Below are 15765 nucleotides of genomic sequence, written 5' to 3'. Positions count from 1 at the left end.
GGGGGCTTGTTTGCCCCACATCACCCTGACCTGCAACAACTCAGCAAATATCTTTACTACCAAATGGAGACTTCCTCCAAGACATGCAATCAGCTTTGGGGGTGGGGGGAGGATACTTTTCCAAATTTGTTATTTCTTTGTGTACTCTGCCCCAGCCCTAAGGGTAGTGACTATTCCCTGTATCTGTCATTCCTGTATTCTTTAGGGTTCTCGTTACCCCTGTAGTAAATTCTCTGTTCAATTTATGGTGTAGCTTCTGTCTCCTGAATAGACTCTGATCCAAATATTGGTCATTAAAAACAGCATAAATCTACGTAATAGGAAAGAGTAGAAGAAAAAATGAAAGATGTTTAACCCAAAGAAAATAAATCAGAAGGCACATGTTAATCTCTAAATGTCTAAAAAGCTATCACCTACCGCAGAACATACTGTATCTCTGTTGCTCAGCACTAATAGCAGCAGCAGAAACAGCAGAACGCCTGTTCGTTTTACACAGAAAAACTGAAGACCAGAAATATCAATTTGTTAAACAGAAAGCAAAATCCTTCAATGAAGACCTCTAAGGAGTCTAATGTTAAGTTTACAGTTGACATAGTTTTGCATCTTCTCATTTCATTTTAAATTGCTGAAAACCCACTGGAGGGCCAGGCTTGCCAGTTTTTTGCAGTGAGAGTCCTAAGTTAATTTTTTCACAAGAAACAAAACAAAAAAACTCTTCTTTCAGTCTCCTGGAGCTCACTTTTGAAGTTTCACCTCCAGTTTTGTCCTCTAGAAACAGAGCATTTCTGCTTCACAATGGACCGATATGCTCCAGTTACATCCAATTAAAATACTGTTACACAACGAATTAAGTAGGAAAAGCGGCTGATGGTCAAACAGAATGATTTATTAACAAAAGTATATAATGGGTTGAACTGTAAGGACTTTCTATGTGAACATTAATCATCATTCTAATATCATCTTACATTTAAATATTAACCCCTTCAACAACGTCGCAAAGCACTGAAAATAATTTCTGTCACTTCAGGCAAACAACTATTTTTATAGAGCTCTCCTTTTACACAGCAAGAATCTTAGCCTCAAAGAGGGCAAACAACTTGCCTAAGAAATCAAAGCTAGTAGGTGCTCTATCCACAGCTTCCTCAAAATTTAAACAAATTCATGACAGATAACACATTTCCAGAAAGATGTGTACCAATAACCTGGCAAGAATTATTGCAATAGTATCTGGTCTTGTTTTTAAGTTTCTTTTCCCATGTGAGGCCGGAAGCAAATAGATATTGAAGATTATTCATTCAATAGCTACAGAGGATCTACTATCCACCAGACAGTGTTCTAGGTGCTGGGCCACAGCAGTGACCAAAACAAAAGCCCTGTCCCTCTCATAAAATTTGTTTCTATAATATCTTCTTCTGCTGGGGAAAGGCAGATAAGTAAACCATACAAATTATTAGAAAGTGACATGACAAATGCCACGAAGAAAATTCAAGTAGAACAATGGGATGAAAAAATAGAAGGGGTGCAATTTTTAAAAAGATAGTCGAGAAGTACTCATTGAGAAAGTGAAGAGTCAATCATGAATATATCAGAGGGAAGAACATTCCAGGCAGAGAAAACTGCTAGTGCTCAGAGCTCAAGGCAGATGCCCACCGGGCTTGTTCAAGGAACAGTAGCAAGAACACCACGAAGCAAAGTAAGTAAAGGGGTAACTAAGAAAAGATCTGGTCAGAAGGATGACAAGGACATCATAGGCCTTGTGGTATTTCATAAGGACTTTGGCTTTTACTTTGAGATGGGAAACCACTGGAGGGTTCTGTGCAAAAGAACAGCACAATCAATGTACAGGACCACTGTAGATGTTTTTAAGAATATGCTGCAGGGAGCAAGCAAATGAAAGCAGAGAGACTAATTTGGGAAGTTATTACAGTAGTCAAGGTTAATGATGGTGGTCCAATCAGGGAGAGAGCAGTGGAGGTGGCGAGATGTGGTCAGGTTCCAAATATCTTTTTCTGACAAACTGGGTGTGGGGTGTGAGAGGAGCAGAAGAGGATAGGGAAACCAAATGTTTAGCCTGAACAACTAGGACAGAATTTCCATTTAATGAGATGGGGAGGCAGGTGGTTTTTTCCTTCTTTTTCTTCTTTGTTTTGATTTTGGGGTGGGGCAATCATGCATTCAGTTTAGAACATTTCAAATTTGAGATGTCAATTCTACATCCAAATGGAGATTTCAAGCTCGAATTTCAAATTTCCTTAGTTCTCACTCAACCCCCTCATGGAATTTAACCAATATTGTATCTGTTCTTACAAAATGTTCCCTATAACTGCTTAGCATTTAAGCAATGTTTACATATTTGTGTATTTCTCTCTGCAACTGGACAAACCAGAACTCACAAGATACATAACATATAAAGCACCCCTTTAATTCTGAAGAGATGTGATATAAACGATGGTTAATTTGAAATTTTTTCCCTTTAAATATGAGCTGCATTTATTTCTACCATTTTAATGATTTTTAAGTGTACAGTTCAGTGGTATTAAGTATATTCACATTGTTGTGCAATCATCACCACCATCCATCTCCAGAACTTTTTCATCTTGCAAATCAGAAACTTTGTACCCATTAAGCAACAACACCTCCATTCCCCGCCTCTCCCAGCCCCTGGGAACCACCATTCTACTTTGTTTCTGTAAATTTGACTACTTAAGGTAATTCATATAAATGGAGTATATTTGTATTTGTTTCTGTAAATTTGACTACTTTAGGTACCGCATATAAATTTGTATTTTTGTGACTGGCTTTTTTCACTTAGCACAGTGTCTTCAAGGTTTATTCATGTTGTACCATATCAGAATTTCCTTCCTTTTTAAGGCTAAATAACGTTCCATTATATGAATGTACCACATTTTTGTTTATTCATTCCATGTGTTGATGGGACATTTGGGTTGCTTCCATCTTTTGGCCACTATGAATAATGCTGCTACAAACATGAGTGTACAAATATCTGTTCGAGTCCCTGATTTCAATTCCTTTGGGCATATATCCAGAAGTTGGGTTGCTGGATCTTACAATAATTGTTTTTAATTTTTTGAGGAGCCATACTATTTTCCATAGCGCTTTCATTTTACGTTCCTACCAGCAGTACACAAGGGTTCTAATTTTTCCACATCCTTGTAAACACTTGTTAATTTCTGTTCTTGTTTTCATACTAGCCATCCTAATGAGTATGAAGTGATATTTCATTGTGGTTTTGATTTGCATTTCTCTAATGATTAATGATGCTGAGCATCTTTTCATGTATTTCTTGGCAATTTTTGTATCTTTTATGAAGAAATGTTTCTTCAAGTCCTTTGCCCATATTTTTAATTTTTGTTATTGAGCTCTAGGAGTTATTTACATATTCTGGATATTAACTCCTGAGAAGATATAAGATTTGCAAATATTTTGCCTCCATGGGTTGCCTTTTCACTCTACAGAGGTAGACAAAAATTTTCAATTTTCATATAGCCTAATTTATCTGTTTTTTCTTTTATTGTCTGTGTTTTTGGTGTATATCCAAGAAAACACTGCCAAATCCAATGTCATGAAGATTTCCCCCTATGTTTTCTTCTAAGAAATGTATAGCCTCGGTGCTTTGTTTAGGTCTTTGATCCATTTTAAGTTAATTTTTGAATATGATATAAGATAAGGGCCCAACTTAAAAAAAAAAGAGAGAGAGAGAGACAGGATTTCTCTCTGTCTCCCAGGATGAAGTGCAGTGGTGTACTTTACCATAGCTCACTGTAGCCTTGAACTCCTCAGCTCAAAGGATCCTCCTGCCTCAGCTTCCTGAGTAGCTGGGACTACAGGCCCACACTACTTTTTTTTTTGTTTTTTGAGACGGAGTCTTGCTCTGTTGCCCAGGCTGAAGTGCAGTGGCGCAATCTCAGCTCACTGTAAGCTCCGCCTCCTGGGTTCACGCCATTCTCCTGCCTCAGCCTCTCGAGTAGCTGGGACTACAGGTGCCCGCCACCACGCCCAGCTAATTTTTTGTATTTTTTAGTAGAGACAGGGTTTCTCCATGTTAGCCAGGATGGTCTCGATCTCCTGACCTCGTGATCTGCCCTCCTGGGACTCTCAAAGTATTGGGATTACAGGCGTGAGCCACTGCACCCGCCCAATTTTTTTTTCTTTTAAGAGATGAGGTCTTCCTATGGTGCCTAGGCTGGTCTTGAACTCCTTGCCTCAAGCAATCCTATCACTTGGCCTCCCAAAGTGCTGGGATTATTGGCATAAACCACTGTTCCCAGCAGGATCCAACTTTTTTATGTGGATATCCAGTTTTCCCCACATCATTTATTGAAAACACTATCCTTTCCCATTGAATGGTCCTGGTACCGTTGTCTAAAATCATCTTACCATGTATAAAAGAGTTTATTTCTGGGCTTTCCATTCCGTTCCTTGATCTACATGTCTCTCTTTAAGTCAATACCACACAGTTTTGATTATTATAGCATTTCAGTAAGTTTTGAAAATCAACAAATGAGACTTCCAACTTTGTTCTTTTTCAAGATTGTTTTGGCTATTCAGGAGGGCTCCTTAAGATTCCAAATGGATTTTTCTATTTCTGCAAAAAATATTGTTGAGATTTTGAGGAAAAAAGATCATCTTTTAAAAACACATTTAGGGCCGGGCGCAGTGGCTCACGCCTGTAATCCCAGCACTTTGGGAGGCCGAGGCGGGTGGATCACCTGAGGTCGGGAGTTCAAGACCAGCCTGACCAACATGGAGAAACCCCATCTCTACTAAAAATACAAAATTAGCCGGGCGTGGTGGCACATGCCTGTAATCCCAGCTACTTGGAAGGCTGAGGCAGGAGAATTGCTTGAACCCGGAGGAGGAGGTTGCAGTGAGCCGAGAACGAGTCACTGCACTCCAGCCTGGGCGACAGAGCGAGATTCCGTCACAAAAAACAAAACAAAACAAAACAAAACAAAAAACACAAATAGGTTGGGTGCAGTGGCTTATGCCTGTAATCCCAGCACTTTGGGAGGCCGAGATGGGCGGATCACTCAGGTCAGGAGTTTTAGACCAGCCTGGCCAACGTGGTAAAATGCTGTCTCTACTGAAAATACAAAAATTAGCTGGGCATGGTGGCAGGCGCCTGTAATCTCGGCTACTCGGCAGGGTGAGGCAAGAGAATCACTTGAACCCGGAAGGTGGAGGCTGCAGTGAGCCAAAATCATGCCACTGCACTCCAGCCTGTGCAACAAAGCAAGACTCTTTCTCAAAAATAATAAAATAAAATAAAATAAAATAAAACACACATTTAGGCCGGGCACAGTGACTCACACCTGTAATCCCAGTACTTTGGGAGGCCGAGGTGGGAAGAACACTTGAAGCAAAGAGTTCAAGCCCATCCTGGGCAGAAAAGCAAGACCCTGTCTCTGCAAAAGATTTTAAAAATTAGCCAGGCATGGTGGTGTGCACCTGTAGTCCTAGCTACTTGGGAAACTGAGGCGGGAGGATTACTTGAACCCAGAGTTCCAGGCTGCTATGATCACACCACTGCACTCCAGCCTGGGTGACAGAGTAAGACCCTGCCTCAAAACAAAAAAACACTTCAAATCGTCCTACCAGTGACCGACATTTCAGCTGCTGCTTTTGAGGCCCCTAGAGGCACATAGTTGTAGCGATCATTTGTGTGTATCTTTCTTATCCACAACCGTAGCATTTTTCACAAGGAATTTATTCTTGAGAAATGTAAAAAGCATGTAAAATTTAAAGCTAACAGAACTAGAGCAAGCAATAGACTATTCAATAATAATTGTTGGATACTGCAATACCTCACTTTCACTAATGGATAGAACAAGACAGAATACCAACGAGGAAAGAGAAGACTTATATAACACTATACACCAACTAGATCTAACAGACATCTTACAGAACATTCCACCCCCATCAAGAGCAGAATATACATTCTTCTTCAGGACAGACCATATGTTAGGCCAGAAAACAAGCCTCGATATGTTGAAAGGGATTGAAAGAATACCAATTATGTTCTCCAACCACAATGGGATGAAATTAGAAAGTAAACAGGAGATTGGGGAATGCACAAATATGCAGAAATTAACACACTCCTAAATAATCAACACGTCAAATAAATCACAAAAGAAATTAGAAAATACTTTCAGATGAATGAAAATGAAAACACAACATATCAAATCTTAAGAGGTACAGCTAAAACAGTGGTAAGAGGGAAATTTATAGCCATAAACACCTATATTAAAAGAATAAAATAAAATAAAAATCACCAATTACTAACATAACCTTCTACCAAAAGAAACTAGAAAAACAGCAAACTAAACTCAAATTAGGCAGAAGGAAGGAAATAAAAAGATTAAAGTGAAAATAGAGGAAACAGAGGAGAGAAAATAGAGAAAACTCACCAAAACTGAAAGTTGGTTCTTTCAAAAGATGAAAAAAATTGACATACTTTTAACTACATTTATGAAGAAAAAAGGAGACAGGATTCAAACTACTAAAACCAGAAATAAAAAGGAGATAATCACTATGAATCTTACAGGAATAAAAAAGGTTTATAAGGGAATACTAAGAACTGTAGGCAAGCAAATTACATAACCTAGATTAAATGAACAAATTTCTAGAAACATAAAAACTACTAAAACTAACTCAAGAAAAAAACATTTGGGTGGAAAATTCCAAAACTAACATCTGTGGCTATCTCTATAGTTTCTAACAATGTAGCTCAAGAATTAGCACCTGGCTAGGTGCAGTGGCTCACGCCTGTAATCCTAGCACTTTGGGAGGCCAAGGCGGGTGGATCACCTGAGGTTGGGAGCTCAAGAACAGCCTGGCCAACATGCCGAAACCCCATCTCTACTAAAAACACAACAATTAGCCAGACATGGTGGTGGGAGCCTGTAACCCCAGCTACTCGGGAGGCTGAGGCAGGAGAATCACAAGCCCCGGAGGCAGAGGTTGCAGTGAGCCAAATCATGCCATTGCACTCCAGCCTGGGCAATAAGAGCGAAACTCTGTCTTGTGGGGCACGGGGAGAGAAAAAAAAGGATTAGTACCATAATAGATGGAGTTCCTTCAAATTTCCTCTACAGAGTTGAAGGATCTCATCCTCTATGGTAAGGCATAAGCAGACAAATCTTACGTTAAGAGAATCTTGCTTTGAATTAACCTCTTGGTTAATGAGATACTTCTTGTGCCCCCACCTCCCACTCTGTTAAGTTCACCATTTATTCTAGCTATTGCTACAGCATCCAGCTGCACATAGGTGTGATTTGACAGCACTTTGTATCAACCAAACCAGAGTTTTCTGCCCTACGACTTCTCTGACACCAAGAGACAAGACATCTGCAACCTGGCACCGCACACGTGCAAATCCAGAAGTACAAGAGTGTTAGGCCCAGGAGGCGGAGCTTGCAGTGAGCCGAGATCACACCATTGCGCTCCAGCCTGGGTGACAGAGCGAGACTGTCTCAAAAAAAAAAAAAAAAAAAAAAGTGTTAAGCAATGAGAGATGGTAAATGGTGAATAAACGTTATCCAATTCTATAACCGAGATACTCAGGTAGACAGGCATTCTATACAGGTCCTCAAAAGACCCCAAAAGACTTAATTAAGCCTACTTTGCCCACAGCGGTGACTAGGCTAGTAGTCATACTTCACTGTATTGTCTTTTCCTCTGATTTCGCTTTTCCCAGTATCCCACTCTTGTGCCCTGGGGCCACTTCCCAAAATAAACTACCTACATGCAAAGCCCTTGCCTCAGTGTGGATTTTCTCTCAGTAACTAGAACTTAAGATAGGTTTTTAAAAAAGTCTTTAAAGGCTGGGCACGGTGGCTCATGCCTGTAATCCCAGCACTTTGGGAGGCCGAGGTGGGCGGATCACCTGAGGTTGGGAGTTCGAGACCAGCCTGACCAACATGGAGAAACCACGTCTCTACTAAAAATACAAAATTAGCCAGGTGAGGTGTGGTGGCACATGCCTGTAATTCCAGCTACTCGGGAGGCTGAGGCAGGAGAATTGCTTGAACTCAGGAGGCGGAGGTTGTGGTGAGCCGAGATCGTGCCATTGCACTGCACTCCAGCCTGGGGAACAAGAGCGAAACTCCATCTCAAAAAAAACAAAAAAACAAAAAACAAAAAACATCAGAAGGCTGGGCGCGGTGGCTCACACCTACAATCCCAGCACTTTGGGAGGCAGAGGCAGGTGGATCACCTGAGGTCAGGAGTTCCAGATCAGCCTGGCCAACATGGTAAAGCTCCATCTCTACTAAAAATACAAAAAATTAGCTGGGCATTGTGGCGGGCACCTGTAAGCCCAGCTACAGCTACTTGGGAGGCTGAGGCAGGTGAATCGCTTGAACCTGGGAGACGGAGGTTGCAGTGAGCTAAGATCGTGCCACTGCATTCAAGCCTGGGCAAATGGGCAATGAGGGCAAAACTTCGTCTCAAAAACAAAAACAAACAAAAAAAATCAGAATTATATTTTCACTTAAAGCTCAAGAAGAAGCTATTTTGTCTTATTCAATACAAAACCCCAAAAGAAATTGAAATAACATGGCTTAGAGTATAATTAAATGCTTGGCTTAGAAAATTCTAGTCCATGAGCTGGTTTCAATGGAGTCCTAAACACTCTAAAAGTAAATGTAACATCTTGTACATGGGTATATGTGGACTTTTCTGAAGAGAAATTCTGTATTTTTATTAGAAAACCATGAACCAAAAAAACTTTAAGAAACATTAGGTGCTGTTAATTTACTGATGTGTCTCCAGCATGCAACTCATTATCTGGAAAATGAAAGAAAAGAAATAAAACTTTGTTCCAGGAATTTGGTGGAGTTGGGATGGATGTCTTGCTATGTCTATACATGGCAACATAGTATGCAGCTTATGTTTGGGCTCCACTTGTGAGTTATGATGCCAATTTATGGCATGGCTCCAATAGCTGTTCAGAAACTCTAACACACCACAGACTTATTTATCTGTTAATATTTCACATTTTTGGTGCTTTTGCATTTTTCTGATACTGAATCCTTTGCATCCTACCAGACGAGATAGTGATGAAGCACATAGAATACCTTCTGTGTCATGACGTTCTAAAAAAGTAGTTTTACTGTTTCACTGCTGGCATGACTTTACACATGCAAACAGTTATCACAATAATAAACCATTTACCTACTCTAATTACGATGAAAACAATCAGTAACACTGCCATTTGTACAGCACTTAGTGCAATGTGTCTAGCCCCAAACACTGTAAATAAGAGTAATTTACCTCCATGGTCGCACAGATCTTTATCCCACAAATAATTTGTAGTTAAGTCTTGTTAAACCTTCACTGTAATGGAAACGGCATCAACATAAAATTGAGGATAATCCAGTATTACACATGATTTAGGAATGAAACTAACATTCTGTGCCTGCCGGACCTGTCCTGTGTCTTTGCCTAGAACACCCTCTAGCTTCCCACCATATTATCAAGTCAATAAGGAGGAAGAATCCAAATGAAGCCAGGTTTCACTTTGCATCAGGGATGAGTACAATAACAAAATTCAAGAATTGCTTCAATTACCAAAAGCTTTAAACCTAGGGTATGTATAAGAAAGTTAATGGTCAATTATTCCTTACAGTATTTAAAATCTGTGCTTTAAACCTGAGAACAGATTACTGAGCTGTTTTAATAAAAAGGAAATCTAAAAACATTAAATTAAGTGTTCTTAACAAAAATGTCTGCCAAGCTTAAAAAGTTCCTTATGCTATGCAAATTACTTAGATATAAAATATTTTCAATGTCTTAATTCAGTCAACATATTGTACTTGCAACCCTACTGTAAACAAACATTAACCCAGAATGGCTAGGGAACTGAGCATTTTGTTGAATTCTTCCCAGATACTGCATACCGGGTTATCAAATAATAAAGTTATCAAATTAAATGTTACTGAATGTAGTAAATTTTATTTGATAATTCAGGAGGCACTTTAGGAAGACCGTGAATGAGAATTTTAACTGCACTAAACTAAATGTAGTGTTAGAAATTAATAAATGTAGTATTAGAAAGCATCCAACAACAACTGATATACCACGGAAACTTCCTTTTGGAATAACTTCTTCATACCTTTCTGTCAAGTGACTTTCTCACCAAATGACATTAAATATCAGTAGTCATTTGAACTTCTTAACTTTTATAATTCTGGATAAAAGAGAGTTTACAATAACTATCAAAAATCATAAGTGGGCCAGGCGCGGTGGCTCACGCCTGTAATCCCAGCACTTTGGGAGGCCAAGGCGGCCGGATCACGAGGGCAGGAGATCGAGATCATCCTGGCTAACACGGTGAAACCCCATCTCTACTAAAAATACAAAAAATTAGCCGGGCGTGGTGGTGGGCACCTGTAGTCCCAGCTACTCAGGAGGCTGAGGCAGGAGAATGGTGTGAACCCAGGAGGTGGAGCTTGCAATGAGCCGAGATCATGCCACTGCACTCCAGCCTGGGCGACAGAGCGAGACTCTGTCTCAAAAAAAAAAAAAAATCATAAGTGAAAATGCTTGACAAAAACTTAAAAGTCCATACAATTAATCTGGGTAGGATTAGAAGCTATATTAGACCTAGAACTTGGGCCTCAAGTCTTTACCCAACTTGTGTTTTAGTAACATTATATTTCGACAATTATGACCCCAACCAAATTCAGTCCATAAGGTGTTAATGTAAGATGTTTATTAGTGGAATTTATTTAGTACAGTAATCACATTAAAAGTCCCAATATACAAACTGTTGAAGTCTAAAGTCACAAAAAATACAAACTTAGGTATATGAATGAAGTTATAAAAACATTATTTAAAAACAAAGTTCTACATCTTCAACATTGGGCCAAAAAAGAAAAAAAAACAGAGAGAGAAAGAGAAAGAAGGCATATGAAAATCATCACATTTCAACAAAGCAGCCCTGACCAGTCTGGCTGCCTCACCATTGAGATACTGGACCACTTGGGTGTGACCACTATGGCAATACAGCATTTCATTATGGGACTGGCTACTTTGTATAAAACTGTATGTGAAACATAAAATTTCTTTCTTTCAAAATGAAACGTCCAAGTGAAACGGACAGAGCTAATATATACCAAATTTTAGCTGGCTATTAGTAGAAAATTTCAACAATTCTGTAAGTTCAAAAAGGAAACATATTTGAAAAAAACAAATTTCAAACAAAAATAAGCATAACCAAATAGAAATAAAAGAATAAATAAATGTCAATCATGAAGTGTGAGCGTACACAACGGAAAGTCATACCCAGGCTTCTCCGCCCATAACTTAGACAGCTACAGGGACTGGTTACGAGCAATAGAAAGATGTCAAACATGATTTTTAAAAATAACTACTACCAGTTTTGAAAAGTTCCCTGGCAAAGGAAACCCAAAAATCAACTTAATAAGTAACTGTACACCAAAGGGAAAGGGTTGTGTTTTATTTGATGGTGTATTCTCTATGGCAAGAGAGTTTTAATATTTTATCAACTGCTAAGAAGATGAGCATAACCTCTTTCCTTTAAAACATATCACCCTCAAGTGTCTTCTGTCCAGAATCCATAGAAGAAATTTTTGTCAGAGAATCCAGCCCTTGTGACCAGATCCCTGTAGAAGAGGGAATGCTTCCTAAATTCCAGAAGTCGCTGCAGGGATTCAGTTTAAACTTTCATGATATTCTAATCTTACCATCTCAAAAGCAGTTTTGTATCAGGGGATCTAAAACAGTGTATATCTGGCCAGGCACAGTGTCTCACACCTGTAATCCCAACACTTTGGGTGGCCAAGATGGGTGGATCACTTGAGATCAGGAGTTTGAGACCAGCCTGGCCAACAAAGTAAAACCCCATCTCTACTAAAAATACAAAAATTAGCCGGTGTGGTGGCGCATGCCTGTAATCCCAGCTACTTGGGAGGCTGAGGTAGGAGAACCACTTGAACCTGGGAGGCAGAGGTTGCAGTAAGCCAAGATTGTGCCACCGCACTCCAGCCTAGGCGACAGAGTGAGACCCTGTCTCAAAAACAAAAAACAATGTATATCTCAAAATCTTTCTCAGAACATGGTGCCAATTATTTCTTTTAAGCTGAAATAATCTGTACCTTGGGGGTTATAAGAATCTGCATAATCAGTCAAAGGATAGAAAACTTTAAAGTATTTCAGATCTTAAACCAGAATTCCTCTAAGATTTCAAAACATGGTCCATGTTTTATGTTATATTTCTATAAATACAATCAAAGTTTACCATTGTACAGTACTAATCTCAACTGGTTCTAGATTTAAGCAATTAGTCTGAAAAAATTAGGAATGGGAATAAGAAGGTCCTATTGAAACGATCCTTAGATTGTTAACAGTCCGTCTCCAAAAAAAAAAAAAAAAAAATTTGGCCCAACTTGCAAATAATAAAGGATTATTTAATTTGGAAAAATACTCTAGGATTACTCAGAACTACTCAATTTAAAAACTTAAAATATCTATCATTATTCAGATTTTAGTAAGGTGGAGAGAAACATAGGTAGCCTGTAAGATTAACCTTCCCTAAAAAAGCAAGCTCAGAGAGGAAAAGAGGAGGGAGAAGAAAGGAAATTCACTGCAGTACTGGTGGCCTCAACCCCTTTATGAAAACACATGTTCTCATTTGGTGTTACACTATTCTGATTCATGTTGAACACTTGAAAACCAAAGGAAAAAGGTCAACTAAAAATATTTAAAGGAAAAAAATGTGAGAATGAATCAAATGATAAAATCATAAAGAAAACAAGAAATAAAAGATATTAGATAACCTTTGTAAAAATTACTAAAATTAAAAAGAATTCATTTTGCACTTTGTGTTCACAAAGGGAAATGAGGCTCCATCAAACCCTGCAGAGCACAAGAGGAAGCAGGTTGTTTGCTCAGGCATCAGCAGAAATAGGCCCCGAAGAACTACCCTCAGTTTCTTCTACATCGTGTCCAGGAAGGAAAAGCAAAGCTCTGCAAAATGCTGAAGGTTTTAGAAGTATAACGGTGCTTAGGAAAGATCACTGGTCTGATGTTGCAGCAGCCCCAGTGTTGAGAGACACGCTAGGCTTCTAGGAGGAGAAAAATAGAGAGGGAGGAAGAAGTAGGAAGGGGAAGGAAAGGGTGGAAAAGCACAGGTCATTAGTAAACAGCAAGTTCAATATAACAAGATGCTCATAAACCCAAGCTACTAATGAAGCTGGTTTGCTCTCGGGACTATAGATAACATTCTGAAGGAAACAGAAATGGGAATTTTCAAAATGGCATTAAGTTAGATGCTCCAGGTAGTGATGGCCAAATTAGAATGAAGTCACCACATGCTCCAAAAACATGCACTGTCATCCCCTCCCTCCATCTTCCCTCCCCCAATAAAACATGCATATTTTCAGTAAAGTTTTTTTTTTTTTTTTTTGAGACGGAGTCTTGCTCTGTTGCCCAGGCTGGAGTGCAGTGGTGCGATCTCGACTCACTGCAACCTCCACCTCCCGGGTTCAAGCGATTCTTCTGCCTCAGCCTCCCAAGTAGCTGGGATTACAGGCGCGTGCCACCACGTCCAGCTAATTTTTGTATTTTTAGCAGAGATGGGGTTTCACCATATTGGCTAGGCTGGTCTCAAACTCCCAACCTCAGGTGATCCGCCCGCCTTGGTCTCCCAAAGTGCTGGGATTACAGGCATGAGTCACCGCACCCGGCCAAGTATCTATTTTAATACAGTTAAGTGGTTAAATTCAGAACTCAAACAACCCAAGTGTGCAAACTATATGCTACCTAAGGGCAGAGAGGTATCCAAGAACAGAACGACCTACTCTCATAATGCCACTGGGTAGTTCATAAAGAGCCAGGTTCTTTTCTGTCACAAGGGAATCCTGAAACAGTGAGGGCCAGGATACAGTTTTTACTCTTCTATTTTGTACTACTAAGACCTGGCAGCGGTAAGCACCTGCTACACAGAGTTTGAGTTCTTCTGGTCAGGCGTGACTTCCTACTGGAGAAGAAATCTACTCTTGTTTTTGTAGTTGTTTCCTTCCTGGATGAAAATGGCATCCACTCTTTCAACTGCCTAATCAAATCAATCCTCTCCAGCCTTTCCTTACCCTGGTTAACCGGTTCCTGCTTAAAGAAAGCTGAATTTACTCATTTTTTAAAAGTTCATGTTCAAACTTCTCCTTTAATCACAGGGATATTTGCATAAATGTTTTCTTAAAAACCACATCACATAGATGACTGCTTTCAAAGCAGACACAGAAAGTCAATACTACATTTGAATGAGATTATCAAAGACATACAAAAACATCAATTCACAAAACTGGAAGATAAAGTGGCATTTCTGGTTGTTTCTAGCTTCTAAAGTAAAGAGTTCCTAATTTATTAAGTTGCTAATAAGGATGTAAATGTCACTTGGTAAACATTCACAACAAAAAGAACTTGGTCATCAAAAAATCTGATGTATAAAGATACATACAACTTTCCTATGGTCATAGAATAAAGAATAAATCCTAGAATATCTGCTATTGCTAACAGAAGGCTTTCTGGAAGCCTCAGAAACAGAGAAATACTGTGGTGCCTCACAGAAGGGCTTCTCACAGCTGAGGTATGCATGTAAGAGAAATACAGAAATATGACAAATCTACTAACTACCTCCACTGCAATAATGTGAATCAAATGTATGGCCCAGTTAAGAGCACACTTGCAGGAAACAATGGGATTGATCATTAGAAGTCAACTCATTTGGGTTAGCAGTGTTGGCCTGATCACAACTGCAAAGTAAATGCAGGTATTTATGAAAATAAAACATGCAACTCTCACATCAGCTACTTAAGAAAATATTTATATAGTATATCCCTGGGACTCCTGCTACTGCTTTGAGAATTTTGCTCACTACAAAGACATTGGGGCAGGGGGTTGGTGCTGGTTATGAGACAGGAACCCACAGGAACTCAGTGCTAACTGAAAGAATATCAAAACCTAGTAAAGAGCTAAGAGTTTAGTTAGAAGTAAATTTCAAAAGCAACATTTAAGGGAAAGACAAAGGAAACACACTGGGGGCAAAATAAATAACTCCTAATTTGTTGCTCACTGGCTTCCTAACATTGAACTGTAGAAAGCTAAATGCAATGTGGTTCGGGGAACAGACCTGCTGTTTTAAAGAGTTGTAGTGGCCAAATTCCTCCCATGTAACATATTTTGGTGATTATTATTCTGCATCTACAAAAGTATTTTAAGGTTGATCCAGTTCTTGTGTGGTACAGCTCCAATAAATATTCAAAAAATATCAAAGGAAACTCATTATTCTCCTTCCATTGTTGGAGATTTTACATGGCAATGTCCTGGGTTTAAATACCTCCAACAAGAACACTACCACCCTCAGAAATAATTCATATGCTTCCATTAATAATGCTCTTCAAAGGAGATTATCAAGATGTTCACTGTAAAATGCATCACCTACACATTTGGGGAATCCTGGGAATCACTTACCTGTAGTATCGCTCCCTTCTATTCCATGACCACCATTGGCTAGTAGTGTTGGTTTAGAAGATGGAGTATCTGCAACAATGACAAATAATTACCCATTGTGACAGACAGAAAAATGAAAAACAGATCCAACCACTGTCTTATTAATGGAGTTTTTCTCACTCTTTGTAGCATTAGGTTAAAGCAATTAAAAACTGTTCAAAATTTAAAGATTTAACAAAAGGAAACCCAGAAACAGAACAGAACAGAATCATT

At 39.2% G+C, this 15765-nt stretch overlaps 1 protein-coding gene across 26 annotated transcripts in view; it reads right to left on the bottom strand.

Moving 5' to 3' along the window:
• Nucleotides 1–15765, bottom strand: part of MAP4 (microtubule associated protein 4) — a 258274-nt gene that overhangs the window by 130293 nt on the left and 112216 nt on the right. For 25 of the 26 annotated variants that reach the window (XM_058443148.1, XM_032161716.2, XM_058443152.1 and 22 more), the window contains exon 3: nucleotides 15514–15582. In XM_058443148.1, coding sequence (XP_058299131.1) covers nucleotides 15514–15582 — 69 coding nt within the window. Of the gene's footprint in view, nucleotides 1–10692; nucleotides 13110–15513; nucleotides 15583–15765 lie in introns of those variants that run through there. The other variant, XM_032161729.2, reaches the window with a different exon arrangement.

Source organism: Hylobates moloch, unplaced genomic scaffold (assembly GCF_009828535.3).
Source record: "Hylobates moloch isolate HMO894 unplaced genomic scaffold, HMol_V3 SCAFFOLD_8, whole genome shotgun sequence".
Classification (NCBI taxonomy): Eukaryota; Metazoa; Chordata; class Mammalia; order Primates; family Hylobatidae; genus Hylobates; species Hylobates moloch.
Note: the sequence above shows the minus strand (reverse complement) of the source record. Positions and strands in the feature narration are given on the sequence as shown.